At 38.3% G+C, this 19,697-nt stretch overlaps 2 protein-coding genes across 2 annotated transcripts; one reads left to right on the forward strand and one right to left on the reverse strand.

Moving 5' to 3' along the window:
- Window positions 1-4,780: 4,780 nt before the first annotated feature.
- LOC143558097 (uncharacterized) lies at window positions 4,781-6,011 on the forward strand. Its single transcript, XM_077047012.1, has 2 exons — window positions 4,781-4,925; window positions 5,167-6,011. Exon 2 carries the CDS (start codon window positions 5,202-5,204, stop codon window positions 6,009-6,011), a length of 810 nt encoding a protein of 269 aa, XP_076903127.1. The 5' UTR covers window positions 4,781-4,925; window positions 5,167-5,201.
- An 8,452-nt stretch (window positions 6,012-14,463) lies between these two features.
- On the reverse strand, window positions 14,464-19,481 carry LOC143558905 (protein LONGIFOLIA 1-like). Its single transcript, XM_077047646.1, has 5 exons — window positions 18,821-19,481; window positions 18,461-18,531; window positions 16,604-18,376; window positions 16,063-16,195; window positions 14,464-15,466 (listed from the first exon to the last, which is right to left on the reverse strand). The coding sequence occupies exons 1-5, from the start codon at window positions 18,972-18,974 to the stop codon at window positions 14,655-14,657; spliced, it is 2,943 nt and encodes a 980-aa protein (XP_076903761.1). The 5' UTR covers window positions 18,975-19,481; the 3' UTR covers window positions 14,464-14,654.
- Between the last annotated feature and the right edge of the window lie 216 nt (window positions 19,482-19,697).

Raw genomic sequence — 19,697 nt, forward strand, 5'->3', positions numbered from 1 at the left:
AGGCACCGGATCGGCAGTGGAGGCCACCTTCTCCTTCCCCTTCCCGCCGGCAGCCTTCTTCTTCCGCACCAACGGAGGACCATCTGCGGATTCCTGTTCGGAACATACGATTAGAGGAATTCCAGCAGAGGTTTCAACATTGAGGGGTCGAGGGTCGAATAGCGCCTTAACTGGCCGCCTGGCGCTAAGGATCTCGTGGCCTAGCGGGTAGACCTCCACGAACCGATCCGCCGTTTGTTCTAGGATGGGCAACTCGTTCTCGTCTAGAGCGCGAGTACCCATCCGAGCGGGACTGTCAGCCTCCCGCGGGTACATGAGCGACTGCAAGTCGTTCCCCTCTGAAATAAACAGGAAAGAAGTTAGAACAGAGATTCTAAATCAACAAAAAGAAACAGAGCATACCGTAAGGAACAGAGTTCGAACCGTAATCAAGGACGATTGGGATCTTTTGCGCATCTACATCCTTCCACACCCGGCTCATCCCGAGCATCACCATCCCGGACTCCGCAAACCGGTAAACCGGAGATTGGACTCGGGAGATCTTCGAGAACCATTCCGCCTCCTGGTAGTTGGAGGCGTGAAGGCTGGGAAGTGCTTGCCCATTCTTGAATTTCATGGCAAGGGGGATGGCGCGAGCGGAGATGTAGAAGAACTCCCGCTTCCACGAGCGAAGACTGCGCTCGGTTGCGCAAATCTTCAAACCCTTAATCCGGGTTATCAGCGTATACCACCCCTGGATGCACCTCCAAGAGTAGAAGGTCATCAGGCGGTCAACATAGGGCTCAATGCCCAGAATCCGGCATACCCACTCGAAGTGGCGAATCTTCGCGATCGCCATCGGGTGCACCTCGGTCAAGTGTACACCGTGCCTCTCAAGGACACGGTAAACAAACTTTGTCAATGGGAACCTAAGATTCCCATAGACAAAGAATGCAGCATATACCCCGATCTTGCCTCTGGGGGCATCATACACCGTCTGATGGGGTTCAGGAAACTCAGGCTCGAGAGACTCGAGCATGAACTTCCTGACGATGTACTGATACAGATCGACAGGCAGAGCACACTGGCACTCGCCAGCAGTACTCTTGTCATCGGCTGTAGATTCGAGATCACGTGAAGACATCTTGCAGATGAAAGAAGAAAACGATTTCAAGGGAATGCTCGACTGAAAAGATGAGTATTCGCCGGAAATCGTTTTGAAGACGAAGAGAAGAGTGAAAGTGTGGATTACAAAGAACCCTCTCCCCCTTTATATACTAATCGCAATTAATGCGATGAAATTAATGCGGAAGAGAGAGAAATCGAAGGTGGCAAAAAGCAAGCTGGCAACAGCTGTTGAAAGGACACGTACCATTACTTTCGCGGCCACGCGCCCGAAAAATCGCGCCCACGCACCTGAAAAAGCGTCTGGAATGACCAGGTACTGTCACGTCACCATAACTTCCTGCACGTCCTGACACAGTCAGAAGAAACCGTCGCACGACGTTTCAGAGGTTTGGACTGTTCTTATCCTTTCACCAACTCTTCGAATTTCAAAATTCAAAAAGATTCAAAAGTAAGCGGGAAAATACCCCTTACCTTGACAACCAAGTAACCATAAGACGGGTGCGGGTACAGTGTTAAGGCAAAACCCTTCACATACTTAGCACCTGCAGGGAATTGAAGCCAAGAATACCTCGGCAACCAAGTAACCATAAGACGGGTGCGGGTACAGTGTTAAGGCAAAACCCTTCACATACTTAGCACCTGCAGGGAATTGACGCCAGGAATACCCTGGCAACCAAGTAACCATAAGACGGGTGCGGATACAGTGTTAAGGCAAAACCCTTCACATACCTAGCACCCGCAGGGAATTGACGCCAGGAATACCTTGGAAGTAAAGTAACCGTAAGACGAGCGCGGGTACAGTGTTAAGGCAAAACCCTTCACATACCTAGCGCTCCGCAGGGAATTGAAACCAAGAAGGATCTTCTGGGCAATGCTTGCGGAAACGGAAATAACATCCCCGCATAGCGGGAACGTCGAGAACTACATTGTTTGAAGCTCCAGGATGGAATTGGTGGTTTTAACATAATTGATCACTATGTTCAAAACTACCAAAACCTCATGGAGAATCCACACAAGTGGGACTCAACGCTCCTGACTTGCGCGGAGGTTACAGACCTACCCGCATCATACCCAAAGATCAAGCAGGAAAGTCGGGAATTTCTGCAAGTGACAAGGACTTCCGCGGGAAGAATCCCCATGGAAAACCTTAAAACTAAACCCTTTTTAAAACCCTTTGCTTAAGTCCAAAAGTTCACCTCACTTTATTAAACACTCATGAGAAGAACATTGGACTGGGGGACTTGAAGAGGTAGGTCCCAGCAGAGCCCAGTTGGACCCGCAAGACTCACCTTGAAGAGGGACGTCTGCGCAGAAACCAACTGGATCCGCAGGACCCACCATGCTCAGAGACGTGACGTCCTTACGCGCAGTACGCAAGCTGTTCCCGCAGGAAATGCCTCCCAATGGTGAAGGACTCTGCCTGTTCCCGCAGCTGCGGATACAAGCCATCAGGGAAGGCCACCCGCGCAGCAAGGCTACACGCACAAGGCACTTAGCTCTAAATCACTCAGTGTCACCTGAAGGAATGAGCAAAGCCGGGAACAATCCCGCACAAAGGCGGGAGGGGGAATACTCCCGCCCAACTAAGCCAGTCCGTACGATACGGGAAGATCTTCTGTACTGTACCTGACGAGGTATGGGCAAAAGATCTGACTAAAGATACGACAGCTTATTGACAACAGTATGGCGAGCAGCATGCTCTTGTACTGTATGTCACTATTAGCCGCTGCCTACTCACCAACTCCTGTCATACCACGTGCATAGCCGGCAGTTGGTGGAAAATGAATAGTACACAGCAGGCCTGGTCACTGTCAGCCGCTGCCTACCCACCAACTACCAGCAGGGCACGTGCGTAGGCCACAGTTGGTGGAACAGGAATACTATTCAGCCGGCCACACCTCCTTGGAAACCTACCTTCGGCTATAAATACCCCAAATGGTATGATCATCTTATCTTATCATATTATCATCATATTATACCTGATATCTGCTCTAGCAATCTCTTAATATACATTCATATTTAAAGAGCAATCTAGTCTGATTCTCACGCCGGAGGGTGATCACAAGGAGGAACCCCCCCCCCCCCCTTCTCAGTGACAAGCTCACGGTGTCTGTTTTGCAAGTTATCAGAAGAACCATCTTTTCTGGGTCTAACCCCTCGTGGGAAACATCTATCTAACCCCCAGGTTACTCGTAATCTGCCCGTGGGTCCGGTTAATGTTTCTTCATGGACCTATGCATATCGGTGCTAGCTAGAGATGGAGTTTGCAAATTACAAAATACGATTGATTTGCTAATCAGTTGCATATTAGCGACTGATTACCAACGTTTTAGACTGTTTAAACTATAATCCGGCGCATGCAAATTGTATATAGTTTTTCAGAAAATAAGGAAAATGGCAACAGCAAATTGGTGGTAAATTACTTTAAAAAGTTAGAAAAAATAAATAAATTATTTACAAAAAGACCTGCAGTGACAAACGACCTAGCTAGCAACTATATAGTATCCCAAATCATAGGCTCTATGTAAAAAAAGAAACAACCCGCAGCTTGGATCGTCTATTTCTTATATGGTTCTATAGTAAATAATTAGTTACTGAATTGAAAAGTTTTAATATCTATGATTGTGTATCTTTTATAAATTCATATACACAATTTGTTTGACATCATTCCAAGTGGCAACACCTTAAGAAAATAATTATTTTTTTCACACAAGACTTCAATTTTAGCGTTCGAATTCAAGGCATAATGCCATGGAGTTGAGCTTTATGTTTAATATATTTATATAAAAATTAGGGTTTATAGACAGTTTGGATTTTTAGGGTTCCAAACTAGGTTTTGTTATCTAGGCCTTTTTAGCATATGCAGTTTGGACATGCTAAAGCATTGTATCAGGTGTATAGGCTAGGGTTAGAAAAGCAGTATGGTATCATATATAGTACCTGGTTTGGTAAATATACTATAAAAAGTTAAAAACCCTCTAGTTGAAAAACACTATTTTATTACACTGTGCGTTCCTAGGAGTTAGTGGTTAGGAGTTTTACCTTAGGTTATTCTAAAGGTTTCATATGCGCTTGACGTCAAGCTGGGCTCAATCCCACTCATGTGCCATATTATTCCAGGGTTTAAGCTTGGGCAAAGCACCACTAGATGAATTAGACCTTACGACATCTACACCCTGGGAGTTTTCTAGAGGTTTAGCCAGTGTTCGTCAATAAAAAAATAAAAATAAAATAAAAAAGCAAGCGTCGTTGTCCCTACATGCCAGAGAAATGTAATTTTTTTTAACCGTAAACTTTTATAAACAAGCAAAAACAACAACAAAACACCAACACCACCACCAAGCTACTCCACAACACGAAGGCCGGTTAGAGAAATGTAATTGGTTTTGGTTTTCATACACCCTAGGAGATAAAGACAAAACCGAATTACAAAGTAAATTATCGTTTACTTTTATATAAACTTTACATAAACAAGAGGTGTATGTTTACTAGAACGGAGTGGAGTGTATGAAAACAAATCCCCTTACATGTAACAATGTAAATAATAAATGATAATTAATGATCTTAAATGACAGCTATATATCATTGCTTGTCAACTGACAATAATGTAACTGGCTATCATATCCTATTTCTTTCTTTCGCATATACAACTACAACTAAACATAGAACCAATAATCTTTTAATTTGTATTTCCACTGCAAGAGTATTGAAGAATCGATTCTTTCGCAGCTTACAAAGCGCAAAGATCTATCAGTTTGTTCTTGCTCCTCCATTATCACCTGACGTGAATTATTATTCCTGATAGCTGCATCTCAAATGTGAGTTGATAATTTCTTATATTAGTGTTTAGTTATTTTCAGTGGATACAGATTGATCTCAAGTTAACTGTTAGTTCTTGTTCATTCTCATTAAAGCTGTGTGTAACACTTTCTTGACTTATTGTATAATTACTTTTCAAAATTAGGGTTTCATGAATCTTGATGAATTCAACTTAAGAGGTAATACCAAGTTTCCAACTAATATGTATGTTCTATCTTATATAGATAATATTGCTAACAGGTTCCAATTTGGTAAGTGATGTAAAAAGTTATAAGATGTCTAGCAGCACCTATGATCAAGAAGAAGATATAAACCTATCAAACACTAATCCAACGGCCTGGAGACAATATTCGCGCTTCAAAAATCCAAGAATCTTAAGGGTATCGCGAAGTTATGGAGGGAAAGACAGGCATACCAAAGTATGGACTTTAAGAGGATTAAAAGACCGAAGGATTCGGCTTTCAGAACCCACAGCTCTTCAACTATACCATCTTCAAGATCAGCTCGGGCTGAGCCAACCGAGCAAGGTCATAGATTGGTTGCTTGATGTCACTAGAGACGATATCGCTAAGCTTCCTCCCCTACAAATGGCACTAGAAGACTACCATTTCAATCCATTTCATTTTCCTTCCACATTTACTCATCAAGATTTCAATTCTACACAAGTTTCTTTTCCATCATTCTTCAATAATTCGGATTGTGATCATCAAAGAACAAAGGGGAAGGAAGTTAGTGTAGAAAACAGGTTGAATTCTTATAATTATAATGAACTTCATCCATCTTCAAATGTATCTTTGTCAAGGTATGGTCATGACTATCTTGATCATACTAATTATAACGCGTCCCTGCTTCCTTCTTCGTTGTCATCCTCATCTGAACCCCGGTTTCTTTCGAGTTTTTCCGGCAATGCAACACCTTCATTTTTCCCTCAACACATTGTGCATAATCACCCCCAGTTATTGAGCTCGAGTTATCCGCATGTGTTGTTGGGGTTGACTATGAATTCTAAGGTCAGTTCCGAAAGCAATGACGACCCTGATCATCGCCTAAGAATGGCAAGAGTGAAAGAATTGAGAAGGGGGTAAGGAAGATTAAGTTATGAGTTTTCTTGTCTTGAAAAGTTTAATGGTGTGTAATTTTTATTAACAATTAATCCTTTAATTGTATCAACATTGTTTTATATATGGCAGATGTTAGAAAGGATAGAATCTATGTTTCTGGATTAATGTATAGGATATATATATGATCTATGGTGGTACAAAAAATGGTGTTAGATTCAACACCACAAAACCTTCATGCAAAATATTTTTGATGATGTTAAACTTTTCTCTTTCTTAATTATGGACTTCAGATAGGAATAACTAGAAATATTAACAGTTAATCAGGTGAGGGTGTTTATGGGCCATTGAAAATTATAACCAAATCAAATTGTTATGAACACTTTGGCTTTGGTTTAATTTCATGGTTTGGATGCTTTATAATTAAAACAATACATAAAATAGTAAGTTCTACCATGCATGTCTGCAAATTTAATAAAATACCATACATCAGTTTCTCGCTTAATGCAAGTTTTAAGTTTTAGTGGTATTTTTTTTTAATAATTTGGTTAAAAAAAAGACTGCTAAATTCTTTTCAGAAACGCATATTTGCTTAAAAAACAAATTTGCTTATAGCTATGAGGTAAAATGAAGCAGGAAGTTTATATGGGAATAACGGCGAGAACATTTTAGTTTTTTTAGATTATTTGTTTTCTATTTATATTTCAAGTTATGATTTTATTATTATTTTTTTGAATATTTTTTGAGAAGTTTTCTATTAAGATCAAAAACCCTAAAAAAAACATTCAAAAATAATAATAAAAAAACAATAACTCAAAATATAAATCATAAACAAAAAAGTAAAAACACTAAAATGTTTCCTACGTTGTCCTCGTTCCATAAAAAAAACTTACCGAGAATCGAACCGAAACCGAAAAGATCAACGAAAATGAAACAAAAAGGCCAAAACCGAACCATATCAATCGAAATCGAAAAAATCAATTAAAACGAAACTAAAAGAGTTCAACCCAAACAAAAACGAAAATGAAAAAAACGGACAAAAACGAGTCCGTAATCGATCAAAAAGAAACAAAAGAAACCAAAACCCAATTCGTCCAATGTGAAAACTCGTGTTGGCTTGAAACCTGAACCGAACCCATTCTAATTTGAAACTCGTTTCGTGTCGAAACCTGTGTTGTAAGAAAACCCGTTCCGCTCCGAAACTTGTCATATTTCTTTAGGACACTAACTCTATTGACCCATTTTTTTGAACTTGTCGACCCATTTTGATCCGAAAATAAAAAGTATATAATTTCAAATGATTCATTTTGACCCATTTAGTTAAAACCTTTTACCAAACCCAACCCATTAAATTTTTAAAACAACTCAAATTGACTCATTTGAAAGGGTTTGGGTCAAGATTGCCACCCCTAATTATAACCTATTATAATAAAGCAAGCAACCACAATAGCATATAAGAATATGTAAATCTTAAATGGCCAATAAAAGTGATTGGTCTTACTAGAGCCTATTAGCAAGACCAATCGGGTCAAGGGGTCACAACACAAAACAACCACAAGGATGGTCTCTTGATGCATCCCGTCATCTTTGTTAACTCCCACTGACTTCAAGAACTATGTGAGCTCGTCCTCGGTTTTCCTTCGGGTCTTCTTTATTACAATATTATAAAATACATATAATAAAAAACAAACCCTGTCTATTAAAATTTTGAACCATCAAAGTGACCAAAAACCATAAAATAAAACCGAAAAATTAAATACAACTTTGAACCATCTATATGGCCAAAATCAAAAACCAAACAACCAAACACACAATGGTTGGGCCAGATTTACATATTTAATAAAAAATAAAATCGGACAATATTTTAGTCAAATAAACTAAATAAAAATTTGAGTCAATGGCTATTTTCGTCTATGTGGTTAGCTACTTTCGTCACTTCAGTCCAAAGTTTGAAAATTTGTCAATTTAGTCCTCATAGCTTTAAATATTAGCCAATTACGTCCCATCCGTCTAACGGCATCCAGCTATTCCGTTAGTTTAAGGGTATTTTTGTCTTTCTCCCTTTTATTTTGAGTTAATGGTCATTTTAGTCCCCGTGGTTTGATACTTTTGCCACTTCAGTCCAAAATTTGAAAATTTGTCAATTTAATGTTCAGTTTAATTCAGTTTTTTTCCTATAACTCTGAAGAGCATAATCCAAGCCCAAAACCAGCGAGCAACCTCCAATACATGCATGCATTTACTCTGTTAATAGTAATCATACCCCCTCGTATTTAGTTTCTAGACATTTCCTAAACTCTCCCCCATGGTGAAATTCAATAGTAAAGTGGTCAAAACAATTACCTGAAACTGAATTGTACAGAAAAAACAAAAAATCGTTTCTTTGATTAATGTATAATAGTTGATTTCGACCCAGATTTTCGTTACGATATGTTAATCTCTAAACCCTAACTATTATGCATTCATCAAAGAAATGATTTTTAGCTTTTTCCGTACAATTCAGTTTCAGGGAATTGCTTTGACCACTTTATCATTGAATTCCACTATGGGGGAGGGTTTATGAACCGTCTAGAAACTAAATATGAGGGGAGGGGGTATGATTACTGTTGTTGACAGAGTAAATGCATACTTGTTTTGGTTGATGCTCGATGGTTTTGAGCTTGGATTATGCTTTTTAGGGTTATAGACAAAAAAAACAAAAAAAAAACTGAATTAAATTGAATATTAAATTGACAAATTTTCAAACTTTGGACTAAAATGGCAAAAATATCAAACCACAAGGACGAAAATAACCATTAACTCAAAATAAAAGAGAGAAAGACAAAAATAACCTTAAACTAACGGCATAGCTGGATGCCATTAGACGGATGTTACATAATTGGCTAATATTTAAAACTATAAGGACTAAATTGACAAAATTTCAAACTTTGGACTGAACTGGCGAAAGTAACAAACCACAGAGACGAAAATGACCATTAACTCTAAAAATTTTGACCAAACTAAGATTGCCCTAGAAATTATCTAGATCAAAAACTTCAACTAGCTTGAAGTTTATAATGTAAATCCGGTGAAAATACCGGATTCGACTCGTATATTGTAACCAAGGCTCTGATACTACTGTTGGGTTCCAGTGGTGATCAGCCAACGGTTTAACTTTTAAACCCGGTTTAATTGGTTTCATAATTATTAATCATATTAATAAATGAATAAGCAGCGGAATACAAAAACGAGTAATCATCAGTTTTAGAAACCGTACAGGATCCGGTTACAAACAATACGAGCACGAAACGAAACAACCAAAGTAAATAAATAATAATCGCAACATTATTTAAGTTTACCTCGGTTAATAAATAACCGGTTGAGACACCGAGGGCTAACGGACGACGCTAGGTGACCAAACGAGATTAACGACCAACGGTGGCGGTGCACGAATGGACCGGCAACGATGATGGCGCAGGCGTCGGCGGCTGCGGTTGCCGGCGGTGGATGGGTGGCGGCTGTATGGTGGAGCCGAGAGGGAGAGAGAGCAAAGGAGGTGGCTAGGGTTTTTTGTGTCTAGCTTGCATTAACCCTAATGACATATTAACTAGTTAATTATGTCAGACCACCAAGCCCATCTCAAGTCCAATCCCTTTAAAAGTCCATATCTCGTTCGTAAGTCAATGCCGGTTAACTAGTGTAAGCGGCTTATGTTCGTTACCCATAGTGTAACTCTCACGGGTCACAACCCGGTTGGCCTCGTTGACTTAACCGAGCCGGTCCATAATTCCAACAGTTGTATGATCCAAAACCATGTTTTGATTGGGTTCCTTCAAAACTTGTCTTTTCAGGGTACGTAGTCCATGGATGATCTCAATAATATATATAGCCTTAACTACGATAAAACATTAAGTCATGTAGTTAAATCCATTACGTTATACTGCTCGTACTATTCCCGGTTTTCTTGCCAACTGTTCATGAACATTCACCAACTATAGATGTCAAAAATGTACTCTTGCATGGCCAACTAGATGCAATTGTATATTGCACACATGCCAACCATATGGGTTTATTGATCCTGATGATTAACCCAAACATGTGTGTCATCTCAACAAGGCCCTTTATGAGCTTAAGTAAGTCAGCTTGTCCCTTTATGAGCCTAGTACTCAACAATATGTTGATATTGTCACAAAGGTCCTTCAAGGTACCACTGTTTGGAGAACTTCGATCCGGATTAAACATTTGTAAACCAATTACAGACGCTTCGACTCCAAGGGCATGTTAGAATACCACATGCATCTCAAGATATACTTTTAATATTTGAATTCTCGCAAACAAACAAATAATTGTATCAAATACAATCTCACTCATAATAAAGCTATTATATTCTGTTATATAACAAAACCGTTTAGAAATTTATGTGTGGACCAAACAGTTCTTTGAAAATCAACCATAAAACTGAAACGATAACCTTTTGTACGGTTTCGTTAGTTTAAACCGAACCATGAATACCTTTCATATAGTATCGATATATACACCACTACAAAACATAGAACTTTCAGTGAACATCATATTCGTTGGCGAAGCCTTTGGAAAAATGGCATGACGGATCACCGATATTGTTTACTACTTCCTCCGTCCCATCATAAGTGTACACATTTCTTTTTTTATTTGTCCTATTACAAGTGTCCACTTTCAAAATTTATTAGCCAATTTCCAAGTTTACTCTTAAACACACAGAACTAATATTAATAAACAATATTGATGGACCCACTTTTCAAGGGCATTATCGTCATTTGGTAAAAAAAAGGTAATCATTTAACTCACTTTAAACTGTGTTTCTCAAACCTTGACACTTATAATGGACGGAGGGTGTATCTCCAATGATAGACAATAGTGAGTATGTTATCTCATTTAAGACGTGAAAGAATGAAAAGAAAATTAATTATTTGTTTCTCTATTTATGAAAAGAATATTTCATTAAACATAAGTGATTTGAATTTTTTTTATTACTCTCAGTCTTACGAGAAATACACACGATTCGTGATCGGTAAAAAACGAAAATAAAAAAATCTACGCTTGTTGAAGGTAAAGTTTGGAAATAGAACAATTCCTTTTGTTGTGTATCCTCGATTAATGCAACCTCGGATGCTATGTTTCAATTATCGATTCTAGTATTGAGCAAAAGGTTATAGCTATGGTTCATCTTTACTCTTTTTTATTGATTTATGATAAAAAAATTTTGAAGTTAAAGAGGAACGAAGTGAGAATGTGAGATGTTCTTTTCTCAGTGACTGAATTTGGGCTCTCTTTGATGATCCAACTAATGTAAAAAAAAAATAAAAAATAGCTTGTAAGAAACAAGATTTACAATAGTTAACTACAGGGCCGGCTATAAGGGAGGGTCGGGTGGTCGACGGACCCTGGACCGACATCCCGATAGGCCCGTACTTTTTTAAAAAGAAATTATATATTTTTTTATGAGAAATATGTATATATAATGTTTAAGTATAATTACAACCACTAGCTTGGTTTAGTGGTAAAGGGTTTTGACTTTCAACCAAAAAGTTGTGGAATCTAACCTCACTTAAGACATTTTAACCTTATTTTTATAAAAAAAAAAAAAGTTTTTTACACAACCAAATCAAAAGACCCAAAAAATTAAGGTTTATTTAAAAATTAAATTGTTTAAACCTAACAATATACCCCTTTTTATTAAGACCTAAAAAAAATTTCGCCTTCGACCTAGAAAATTTTAACTGTTCATGGAGCCGGGTCTGGTTAACGAGGATCATAAGAAAACATTCTTGGTTGTATTGTAACAGCTTCTTTACATGTTACCGCTTCAATCTAAACTGAGAGTAAGACGAGAGCCGGTCTAACTCAACTCCAAGGCTCTTCCAACGGGAACTTCTAGCAACATGAGACATTAAGCTTTTTCCAACGAAGGGAATTCGTCGGTAGAATATCCATCAAGAAGTTATTATAACAAAAGTCGCATTTTCATGAAGTGGTAACTTTAGTTTATAAATGTTAACCCGGTGAACAAGCGACAAGCCTTACAAACACCTCTAAAAGCCTAGAAAATCATGTGTAAAACAAAGTGTAACATCCTAAATTTTATAATATTGAATAAAGAAAGTTACGTTTAGTGATTTCGCGTTATTAATTAATTAATATCGAGTTAAGAACGGATCATGGACTTAAATTAATTAAGGTGGACTAAGTGGTAATGGGCTTTAGGTCCATGGGCTTCAAGGGGTATAAATACCCTCTTAAACCAACCTAAAACCCTAAACCCTCATTTATATCCATCCAAATCTCTACACACTCAAAAACACACACCACCATATTTCGGCCGAGAGAAAGAGAGGTGAGGTCCGAGCAAGCACACGCGATTCAAGATAGATACGAGATCTAGAGTTCCTAAACAAGCTAACCAAGATCGAACGAGCACAAAAGGTATGTTCTTGACCTTTAAAGTTTACGTTTTATTGAACGTTTAGCCTTGAAGCTTGAAACGGTGATAGATCGGGTCTAAACGAAACGTAAAGTAGCGAACTTAATTCTAGGACGAACCTAGTAAACCCATAAACATGTACGGTTCGTTTAAGATAAACCGTAGATCTTGTATTGAACGTTCATGAAATTAAAGGTCCAAACTTTACGTGTTTTCGGGTCAAATCTTATCCAAAAACGACCATAGGAATGATCGCGGGTTAGTCAAATACCATACACATGGATTTCTCAGTAAAACGATGATGATTTTAGGGGATTAAGATTGAACAGAGGCGCAGCTGGGTAACTTCGCCTGCAGGCTTAACTTCGCCTGCAAGCTAAGTTCGCCCAGCCATAACTTCGCCTGCAAGCTTAACTTCGCTTGCAAGCAAGTTCGCCTAACTGATAACTTCGCTTGTTGACAAGTTCGCCTATGATTAACTTCGCTGGACCCCAAGTTCGCTGATGTCTAACTTCGCCTGCAATTGACTTCGCCTGGTGATAAGTTCGTTTAATGTTAAGTTCGCTTAACACTAAGTTCGCTTACAGTAAGTTCGCTTAATGTTAAGTTCGCTTGATGTTAAGTTCGCTTAACACTAAGTTCGCTTACAGTAAGTTCGCTTAATGTTAAGTTCGCTTATTGTTAAGTTCGCTTAATGATAAGTTCGCTGGAGTTAGCAAATTGGAAAATAAATTAAAAACCTAATGAAAAATGTGTTAAGACAGTTAATGGAAATAAAATTTTTTTAAGCTGACCTGGCAGCTCGACCCCAGCCAGGGGCTCTGCCCCTTGGACCCTGCTAGGGGCTGCCGCCCCTAGACCCCGCTGCCAGGGGCGCTGCCCCCGGACCCCCGCTCGTTGTGGGTTATATAAAGATAGAAATACAACATGAGTAGTAGTAGTTAATTGATACGTGTAAATATTATACAGTTAGCCGTGCACAACTCAAGAAGGGAATAACGATTAACGGAGAGCGTAACAGGATTCAGGTGAGTTTCTAGCCCCACTTCCTTGTTATGTTTTCGGGGCTGTGTGCATACTCGATGTGATAGTTAATACACTTATCTTAAGTGATAAGTGTATGCCTTGTATGATTTATGTATGATGATTGCTTGACGGTGCGTGAACGATCTTCGGATATTGCATGAACCATCAGGTGGTAGTTAAGATATGATTGATAAGTATGATGAGAGATATGATGTATGTATGAATATATGATGTATGCATAATGTATGTATGTTATGATGATGGTACGTGAACGCTCTTCGGAGATTGCACGTATTGTCAAGGAAAGGATGTATGAACAGGTATGGTACAGTTACACGAAACAAAGGGACCAGACCCTAATAATATCTGTGATGTTAGGGACCAGACCCTAATAATATCTGTGATGTTAGGGACCAGACCCTTATAATATATGTGATGTTAGGGACCAGACCCTTATAATATCTGTGATGTTAGGGACCAGACCCTTATAATATCTGTGATGTTAGGGACCAGACCCTTATAATATCTGTGAGGTTATAGGGCGAAAGGCTCTTTAAAACGTATGATTATGTATGTAAAGAAAGTATGAAGGTAAGAATCAAAGTATATGCACTTATGTGTGTATGAAAGAAAGTTAAGAGGTTAAGTATGAAATGTAAGAAGGTATTGTATGATTATGTGATTAACTAGAACTCACTCAGCGTAGCTGACTTTTAGTATGCACGCAGGTGAGTAGAATGAGGCAGGTAGCTTGAGGAGGACACATGGCAGAGTTGGACGAAGCTGGCATCTGAAGATTTTGCTATGATGTTTTATTTTAAAAGACTATGTTTTGTTTTTTAAATGACTATGAATGCCCGATAAGACAAGAATTATGGTTATGGAATGTAATGGTTTGAATGTTTTTAATGTTCCGCGAATGTTTTAATTAACTCTGATATTTAGAACTGCGTTTATGAGTAAATCTAACACGAAAGTAGGGCTACCGGTAACGGGGCCTTACACAAAGCAATATCAACCTATAAATTTATGTAGATAAATGTTAATATCCATCAAATCAATACAAGGGTGTCACACCGCCTTCACTTAAACTTTTACATACAAAACCCCAAAATCAAGAAGTAAAAAAAAGATAAACAGTGTATCTGAAACAAACCCGAAAATAAAATCGAATTTCAGCAACAGTATAAACGATATAAAAAAGACTACTTTGAAAACAACTGTCTGCAGCGTCTTGCAGGCTTAATCCGCCTACCATCAGCAGCCTCACCCAAAATAACTTCATTCACCAAATCTTTAAATATTAATCTTTCAACCTCCAATGCAAGAACCGGTAATTCACCGTCATAATTAGTCCAACTTTCTGCACGATTCAATACTTCCTCCCATAAAACACTTTTCAACCCGTCATCCTCATCGTCTAAACCGATATCTTCTTTCTTTTTTTTCACTTGCAACTGTTCAATCTCCGAACATAACTCCCTTAAAAGCTTTTGTGCGTTTAATGTCCTCTTCGTGAGCTTAAACGACTTCTGAAAAGGAACCGATAAAGCTAACTTTCCTGCAAGAATCTCATTAACAGCATCAAAAATAAGCTTCCTGTGAAACTTTTCCTTTTTGATGATCTTTTCGGGTGTGTCGGGTTCTTGTTTTGATACATTGCTGAATTTGGTTTGTTCCAGTACTAGAAATAACTCGGGGTTAATCGGGTGGCCGGAAGAGTGGAACTGGAAAGTGCTGAGGTTTGACCCGAGGTCTCTGAGAAGGAGCCCGGATGCTAATAGAATCTCTGAAATATACCTATCATCGGGCTTTGTGTTTTCACAGAGAGATGCAATGTAATCTGTGTGTGCTTCATCATGAGTCGAGTTGAGCCTTGTTAGTTTTTGAACCAAATTCTCAATGTTTTGTAGCTTTTTACGGTTAATTTCAGAAGATACACCAGATGATAGTGTGTCGGGAATGACATCGTCTGGTGATTCCCACTGATCTTTAATACCTTGAGAAGCAGTATCATCTGTGTATACAATCTGTGTTAGTTTATCAGATCACTAGCAAATTGCATCGGTTTACATGTGAATTGATTGATTCAGGTTATGTTTCATGACTTGATCTCTAACGGGTCTAACTCATAATATGATTACTTTAAAAGGAAGAGGCCAATGGGTCTAATGACTTGAAAGTCCGAAAAAAGTGTGTTTGTAATACATAAATAAATACACACACGTGCGCGCGCACATACATGTGCGTGTGTATTGCGTGTTTTTTGCAAATGCTCAAAAATACATGGGACAAAGAAAGCATATAAGTAATAATATGCATGGATATGCTTATAACTAAGATTCTATTTTAAAGATGGTGAATGAAAATGTGGGCATGTTTGGATATGTGCTCTGACAATGATAATGTGGTACTGAATAATCAGAATCAGATCCCTTATATTATAAAGCAAGATGTACAGAATAGTTTTGACGATCAATTTTTTTTTATCTTAGTATAAGATTCCTTTGAATATTAAAACAATCAAAAGTATGATTTGTTTTCCGAAACACTAAAAGTTAAATCGTTATAACTTTATTTGGATCCAAGAAGAATGAGAAGAAAACACTTTACCTTTCATAGTCTTCAACATATGTTTAACAGATGAAGGCGAATCGTCTATGTAAACTCCATCATCAAGAACAGAAACTGGACTTGGGTATTCCGGGTCAACTGATTCATCCTCCCTTAGAAGCAAAGTTGATTTCTAAAAAATTTACAAATAAGCTATCAAAATTTTGAAATTTGATGAATGTAAATTACATGTGGCAATTTTGCCGGTTGCTAATGAATTGATCGATTTAGGTTGTGTTTTATCCCAGACGGATCAAATCCAAAAATTTAGCTAATAGGGTCTAACAGCTTGAAAGTCACCCAAACTCTATTTTTGATGCATAAAATTTCCTAACTCGTTTTAAGTAAACATTTAGATTATTATCACAGTGATCTTGTTTTTACAATTATAATCAACACATGAAGTAATTTTGAGAATATTTAACATGGACAAAAAGAGTTCGTGTCAACCTAACAAAATTAGCCCATTTCAGCCCGTATAAAACTGGCCCATTTTGTCTGGTTACCCAACCAGCACGACCGACCCAATAACTGAACTTACCTCTTGTATTGCGCTAGGACTCTGTCTGTTATCAATTTCTTTAGCACGTTCAGGTGTACCAACCACATGATGATGTCCATCATTTTGCTGAATGTTGACCAACTTCTTTGATGCACCATTGACCTCATGATGTTGACCATCATGTTGCTGAACATTTGTATTCTTTGACCTCCGTCTTCCACCAGGGGAACTCGACTCCGCCACCTGTTTGACTGACTGTTTTCTCACTTTACTGGAATCCGCTGGCGGTGTGGGCGGCCGAGACCGCCTCTCTAACTCGGCCCTCTTCTGATGTAACCTCGGGCTTGTGCTCTTTCCTGAAGTTGTAGCATTTTCTTTGGTCAACTGTTGCTGCATGGTTAAACTCGGTGCATTGACCGCATTCCTTGCATGTCTTCCTCCACTTTTAACTTCATTAATAACAACTGTATTACCATTCTCTCGGCGTGTACTTTTAGGAATATGATTTGTAAAAATCTTTCTGTCATCAGTAGGCAATTCTTCAACAGAAATACCCGATCGTTCAACAAGCTTAGCGGGTTTCATAAGAACAATAGGCGACTCATAAGCCCTCAAATTATCTGATCCTCTAGGGTTTTGTCGGTCTGAAAATTTTTCATTTTGAGTATTAACGGGTTGTCTTTTCACCATACTTTGTGTTCCTTCCTTACGGGCCTCTATCGACTGCATTGCCTCTAACATCTGTTTAAGAGCTCTAAGATCCTTTCCAGACTGTGTGAATTCAAGATCCTTCAATCTCTTATCAACTTCACTGTAAACAGAAGAATATGAGCTATGTATTTTATTTGGTGATTTACCAGCCCGAGAAACGGGCCTCTGAGGACTTCTAGAACCTTCCCGTTGCTTCCACGGAGCGGGCTCGATTGGAAACTTTGAAATCGGCTTCATGTCAGAGTTTCTCCATAACGGTGATGTTGGTTCCCTTGGTGAGCCTCTTGAAGAACCGTGCATTTTGATTGGCCCAAAAATATCAACTGGTTTTAAAGATTTTGACAATAAGTTTATATCCTCGACCCGAGAAGTTCTAATCGGGCCCAAACCCAAGCCCGATTCCTTTTGTTTAGACGCAGAGTCTGGTAAAGCTTCCAAGCCCATTAACTTGGCTACAACGCTAGGTGGACGTGACTGCATCGTCGCTCGGTTAGCAGTGCTGACATCATCACTTTTTGGATTTCTTAAACTACGGGTTGAACTTTCTTTGCTGTCTAAAGAAAGTCTTGGTGTTTCTTCAATTTTAGTACCCATTGTTTTTGAAAGATCCCGTGATTGAGAAGATAAACGGTTTGTTTCCCGCCCGTCATAAGAAAACCGAGGACAATCTTTTGGTACCGAAAACGAAGACCCGTCTCTAATCTGGTAAGATTTTGATCTAGAAAGTTCTCTGGGGTCGTTATAATACCAATTAGACTCCTGAAACTTAACAAGAGCATCAAGCGACTCTCTATAGTTCATCACGCGATCAGGTGACTCATCTTTGGATGTAGGTTTATGTCTGTACATTGAATCTTTGACCACGTCTCGAAGGTCAACACTTAACCGGGAGCCACAAGATTGGCGTGTTACAGAATCCCTTGAAGGGGTTTCTGGAAACATGACCGCATCGGATTCTTGATGAGTTGGTTTGATAACATTGCAATCTATAGACGAGAAAGAAGATGATCTAGACATTGACGAGAAAGAATCCCGAGATGATTCTGTCGATGCCCTGTTGTTGTTGTTCTTATCTTGTACAATCTTGACTGAATGCGATTCCTATAACAAGAAGTTAAGATTCAGATAGTTACGAATGTTCAAACTTAAAACGCCTCGTGCAATAACAAGAAACGAGTGACATACCACAATGTATGGCCTCTGATTTGAGTTACTTGACTCACTTTCAGGTGTTATATTGTCAAACTGTGGACTTCCTGCATAATGTTAAAACTTAAAATCACAATAGCATTCATGATCTTGAAGAACATTTCGTAGATTTTAATCGAAAAAATAACCAAGAAACCATATTTTTCTAATTGATGCTTATATGAATCACAAGCTTATCTTTTTGTGACCATCAATGGAATCACATGATTGTATGTATGGTCTTAAAAAGCTTTCTAACTGGACCACCGCTTACACCTAGATTAAAATAACAAAAAACTAAAGATAACTAAACTAATTCATATAATTTCATTCAACAAGATATTTAGGACTAGTTACCAGGAGGGAGTCTTTTCGGGCTGTGACCCAGAAACCGCCTTCCGGTAACGATCTGATGTCGGTCAAAGAGCTGAAAAACACCAGTCATACATCCAATTTGCTTTTGCAGATCAGGGTTATCATCTGTCAATGAATGCAAAAGCTTTGCAGCCATTGATGGTGTTCAACAATCAGCAGTATATATTAATGAGCCAACAACCAAAATGCTTAGCAATTAACACCTTCCAACATACCAAACAAACCTGGATATCCAACCAATCAATGTACACCAAAAGTCAACTTTTTTTTTCTGTGAGACAATAACACAAACACCTGGTGTGCAAGAACAAAATCTGAGATTTGAAACCCTAAAGCCCAAATTGACAATAACCGTTTTTGTAAAAGTGTGGTGGGTTAGTTATGGAATTGAAAGCAGGTAATGATGATGGGTGATGTACGGAGTTTAATAATAATAATAATAAAAGAATAAGTAAATGTATGTATATGTGTGTGTGTATGTTCAAAGTTCCATGTGAGGTAGTAGGGATGATTGTTTGAATGTGGGTCTTGTATTGTCTGTAACAACACGTGAAGTGTCAGAGATGTGTGTGTGCGTGAGAGAGAAAGAGACCATTGAACCTGCAATAAGTCAAAAATAAAGTTGCCATCATTCAATTGGCTAATTAAAACTAAGATGATGTGTAATAAAAACAAATTTATAGTTTTTTTTAACAATTTTCAAGTAAAATGAAATAGAAAATAATAATTTTTTTTATTTTCTTATATTTTTTTTCAAAGTTAAATGGACTGTTATTAGTTAATATTAAAAGAAATTACTAATTAATAAATCTTCACATCCCTCACATGTGTCCTAGTGATAGAAAGGTTAGGTATTTTG

This window comes from Bidens hawaiensis, unplaced genomic scaffold, assembly GCF_021521415.1.
Source record: "Bidens hawaiensis isolate Kalapana, Puna unplaced genomic scaffold, B.hawaiensis_p1.1 tig00001087_1, whole genome shotgun sequence".
NCBI lineage: Eukaryota > Viridiplantae > Streptophyta > Magnoliopsida > Asterales > Asteraceae > Bidens > Bidens hawaiensis.

Bases quoted from the DNA above. Each gene is read 5' to 3' on its own strand.
- LOC143558097 (XM_077047012.1), top strand. From the start codon at position 5,202: ATGTCTAGCAGCACCTATGATCAAGAAGAAGATATAAACCTATCAAAC.
- LOC143558905 (XM_077047646.1), bottom strand. From the start codon at position 18,974: ATGGCTGCAAAGCTTTTGCATTCATTGACAGATGATAACCCTGATCTG. The intron at 18,377-18,460 runs GTATGTCACTCG...TTCTTGTTATAG, and splicing joins ATCAGAGGCCATACATTGTG to GAATCGCATTCAGTCAAGAT. The intron at 15,467-16,062 runs GTAAAGTGTTTT...TTGTATACACAG, and splicing joins TATGTTGAAGACTATGAAAG to ATGATACTGCTTCTCAAGGT.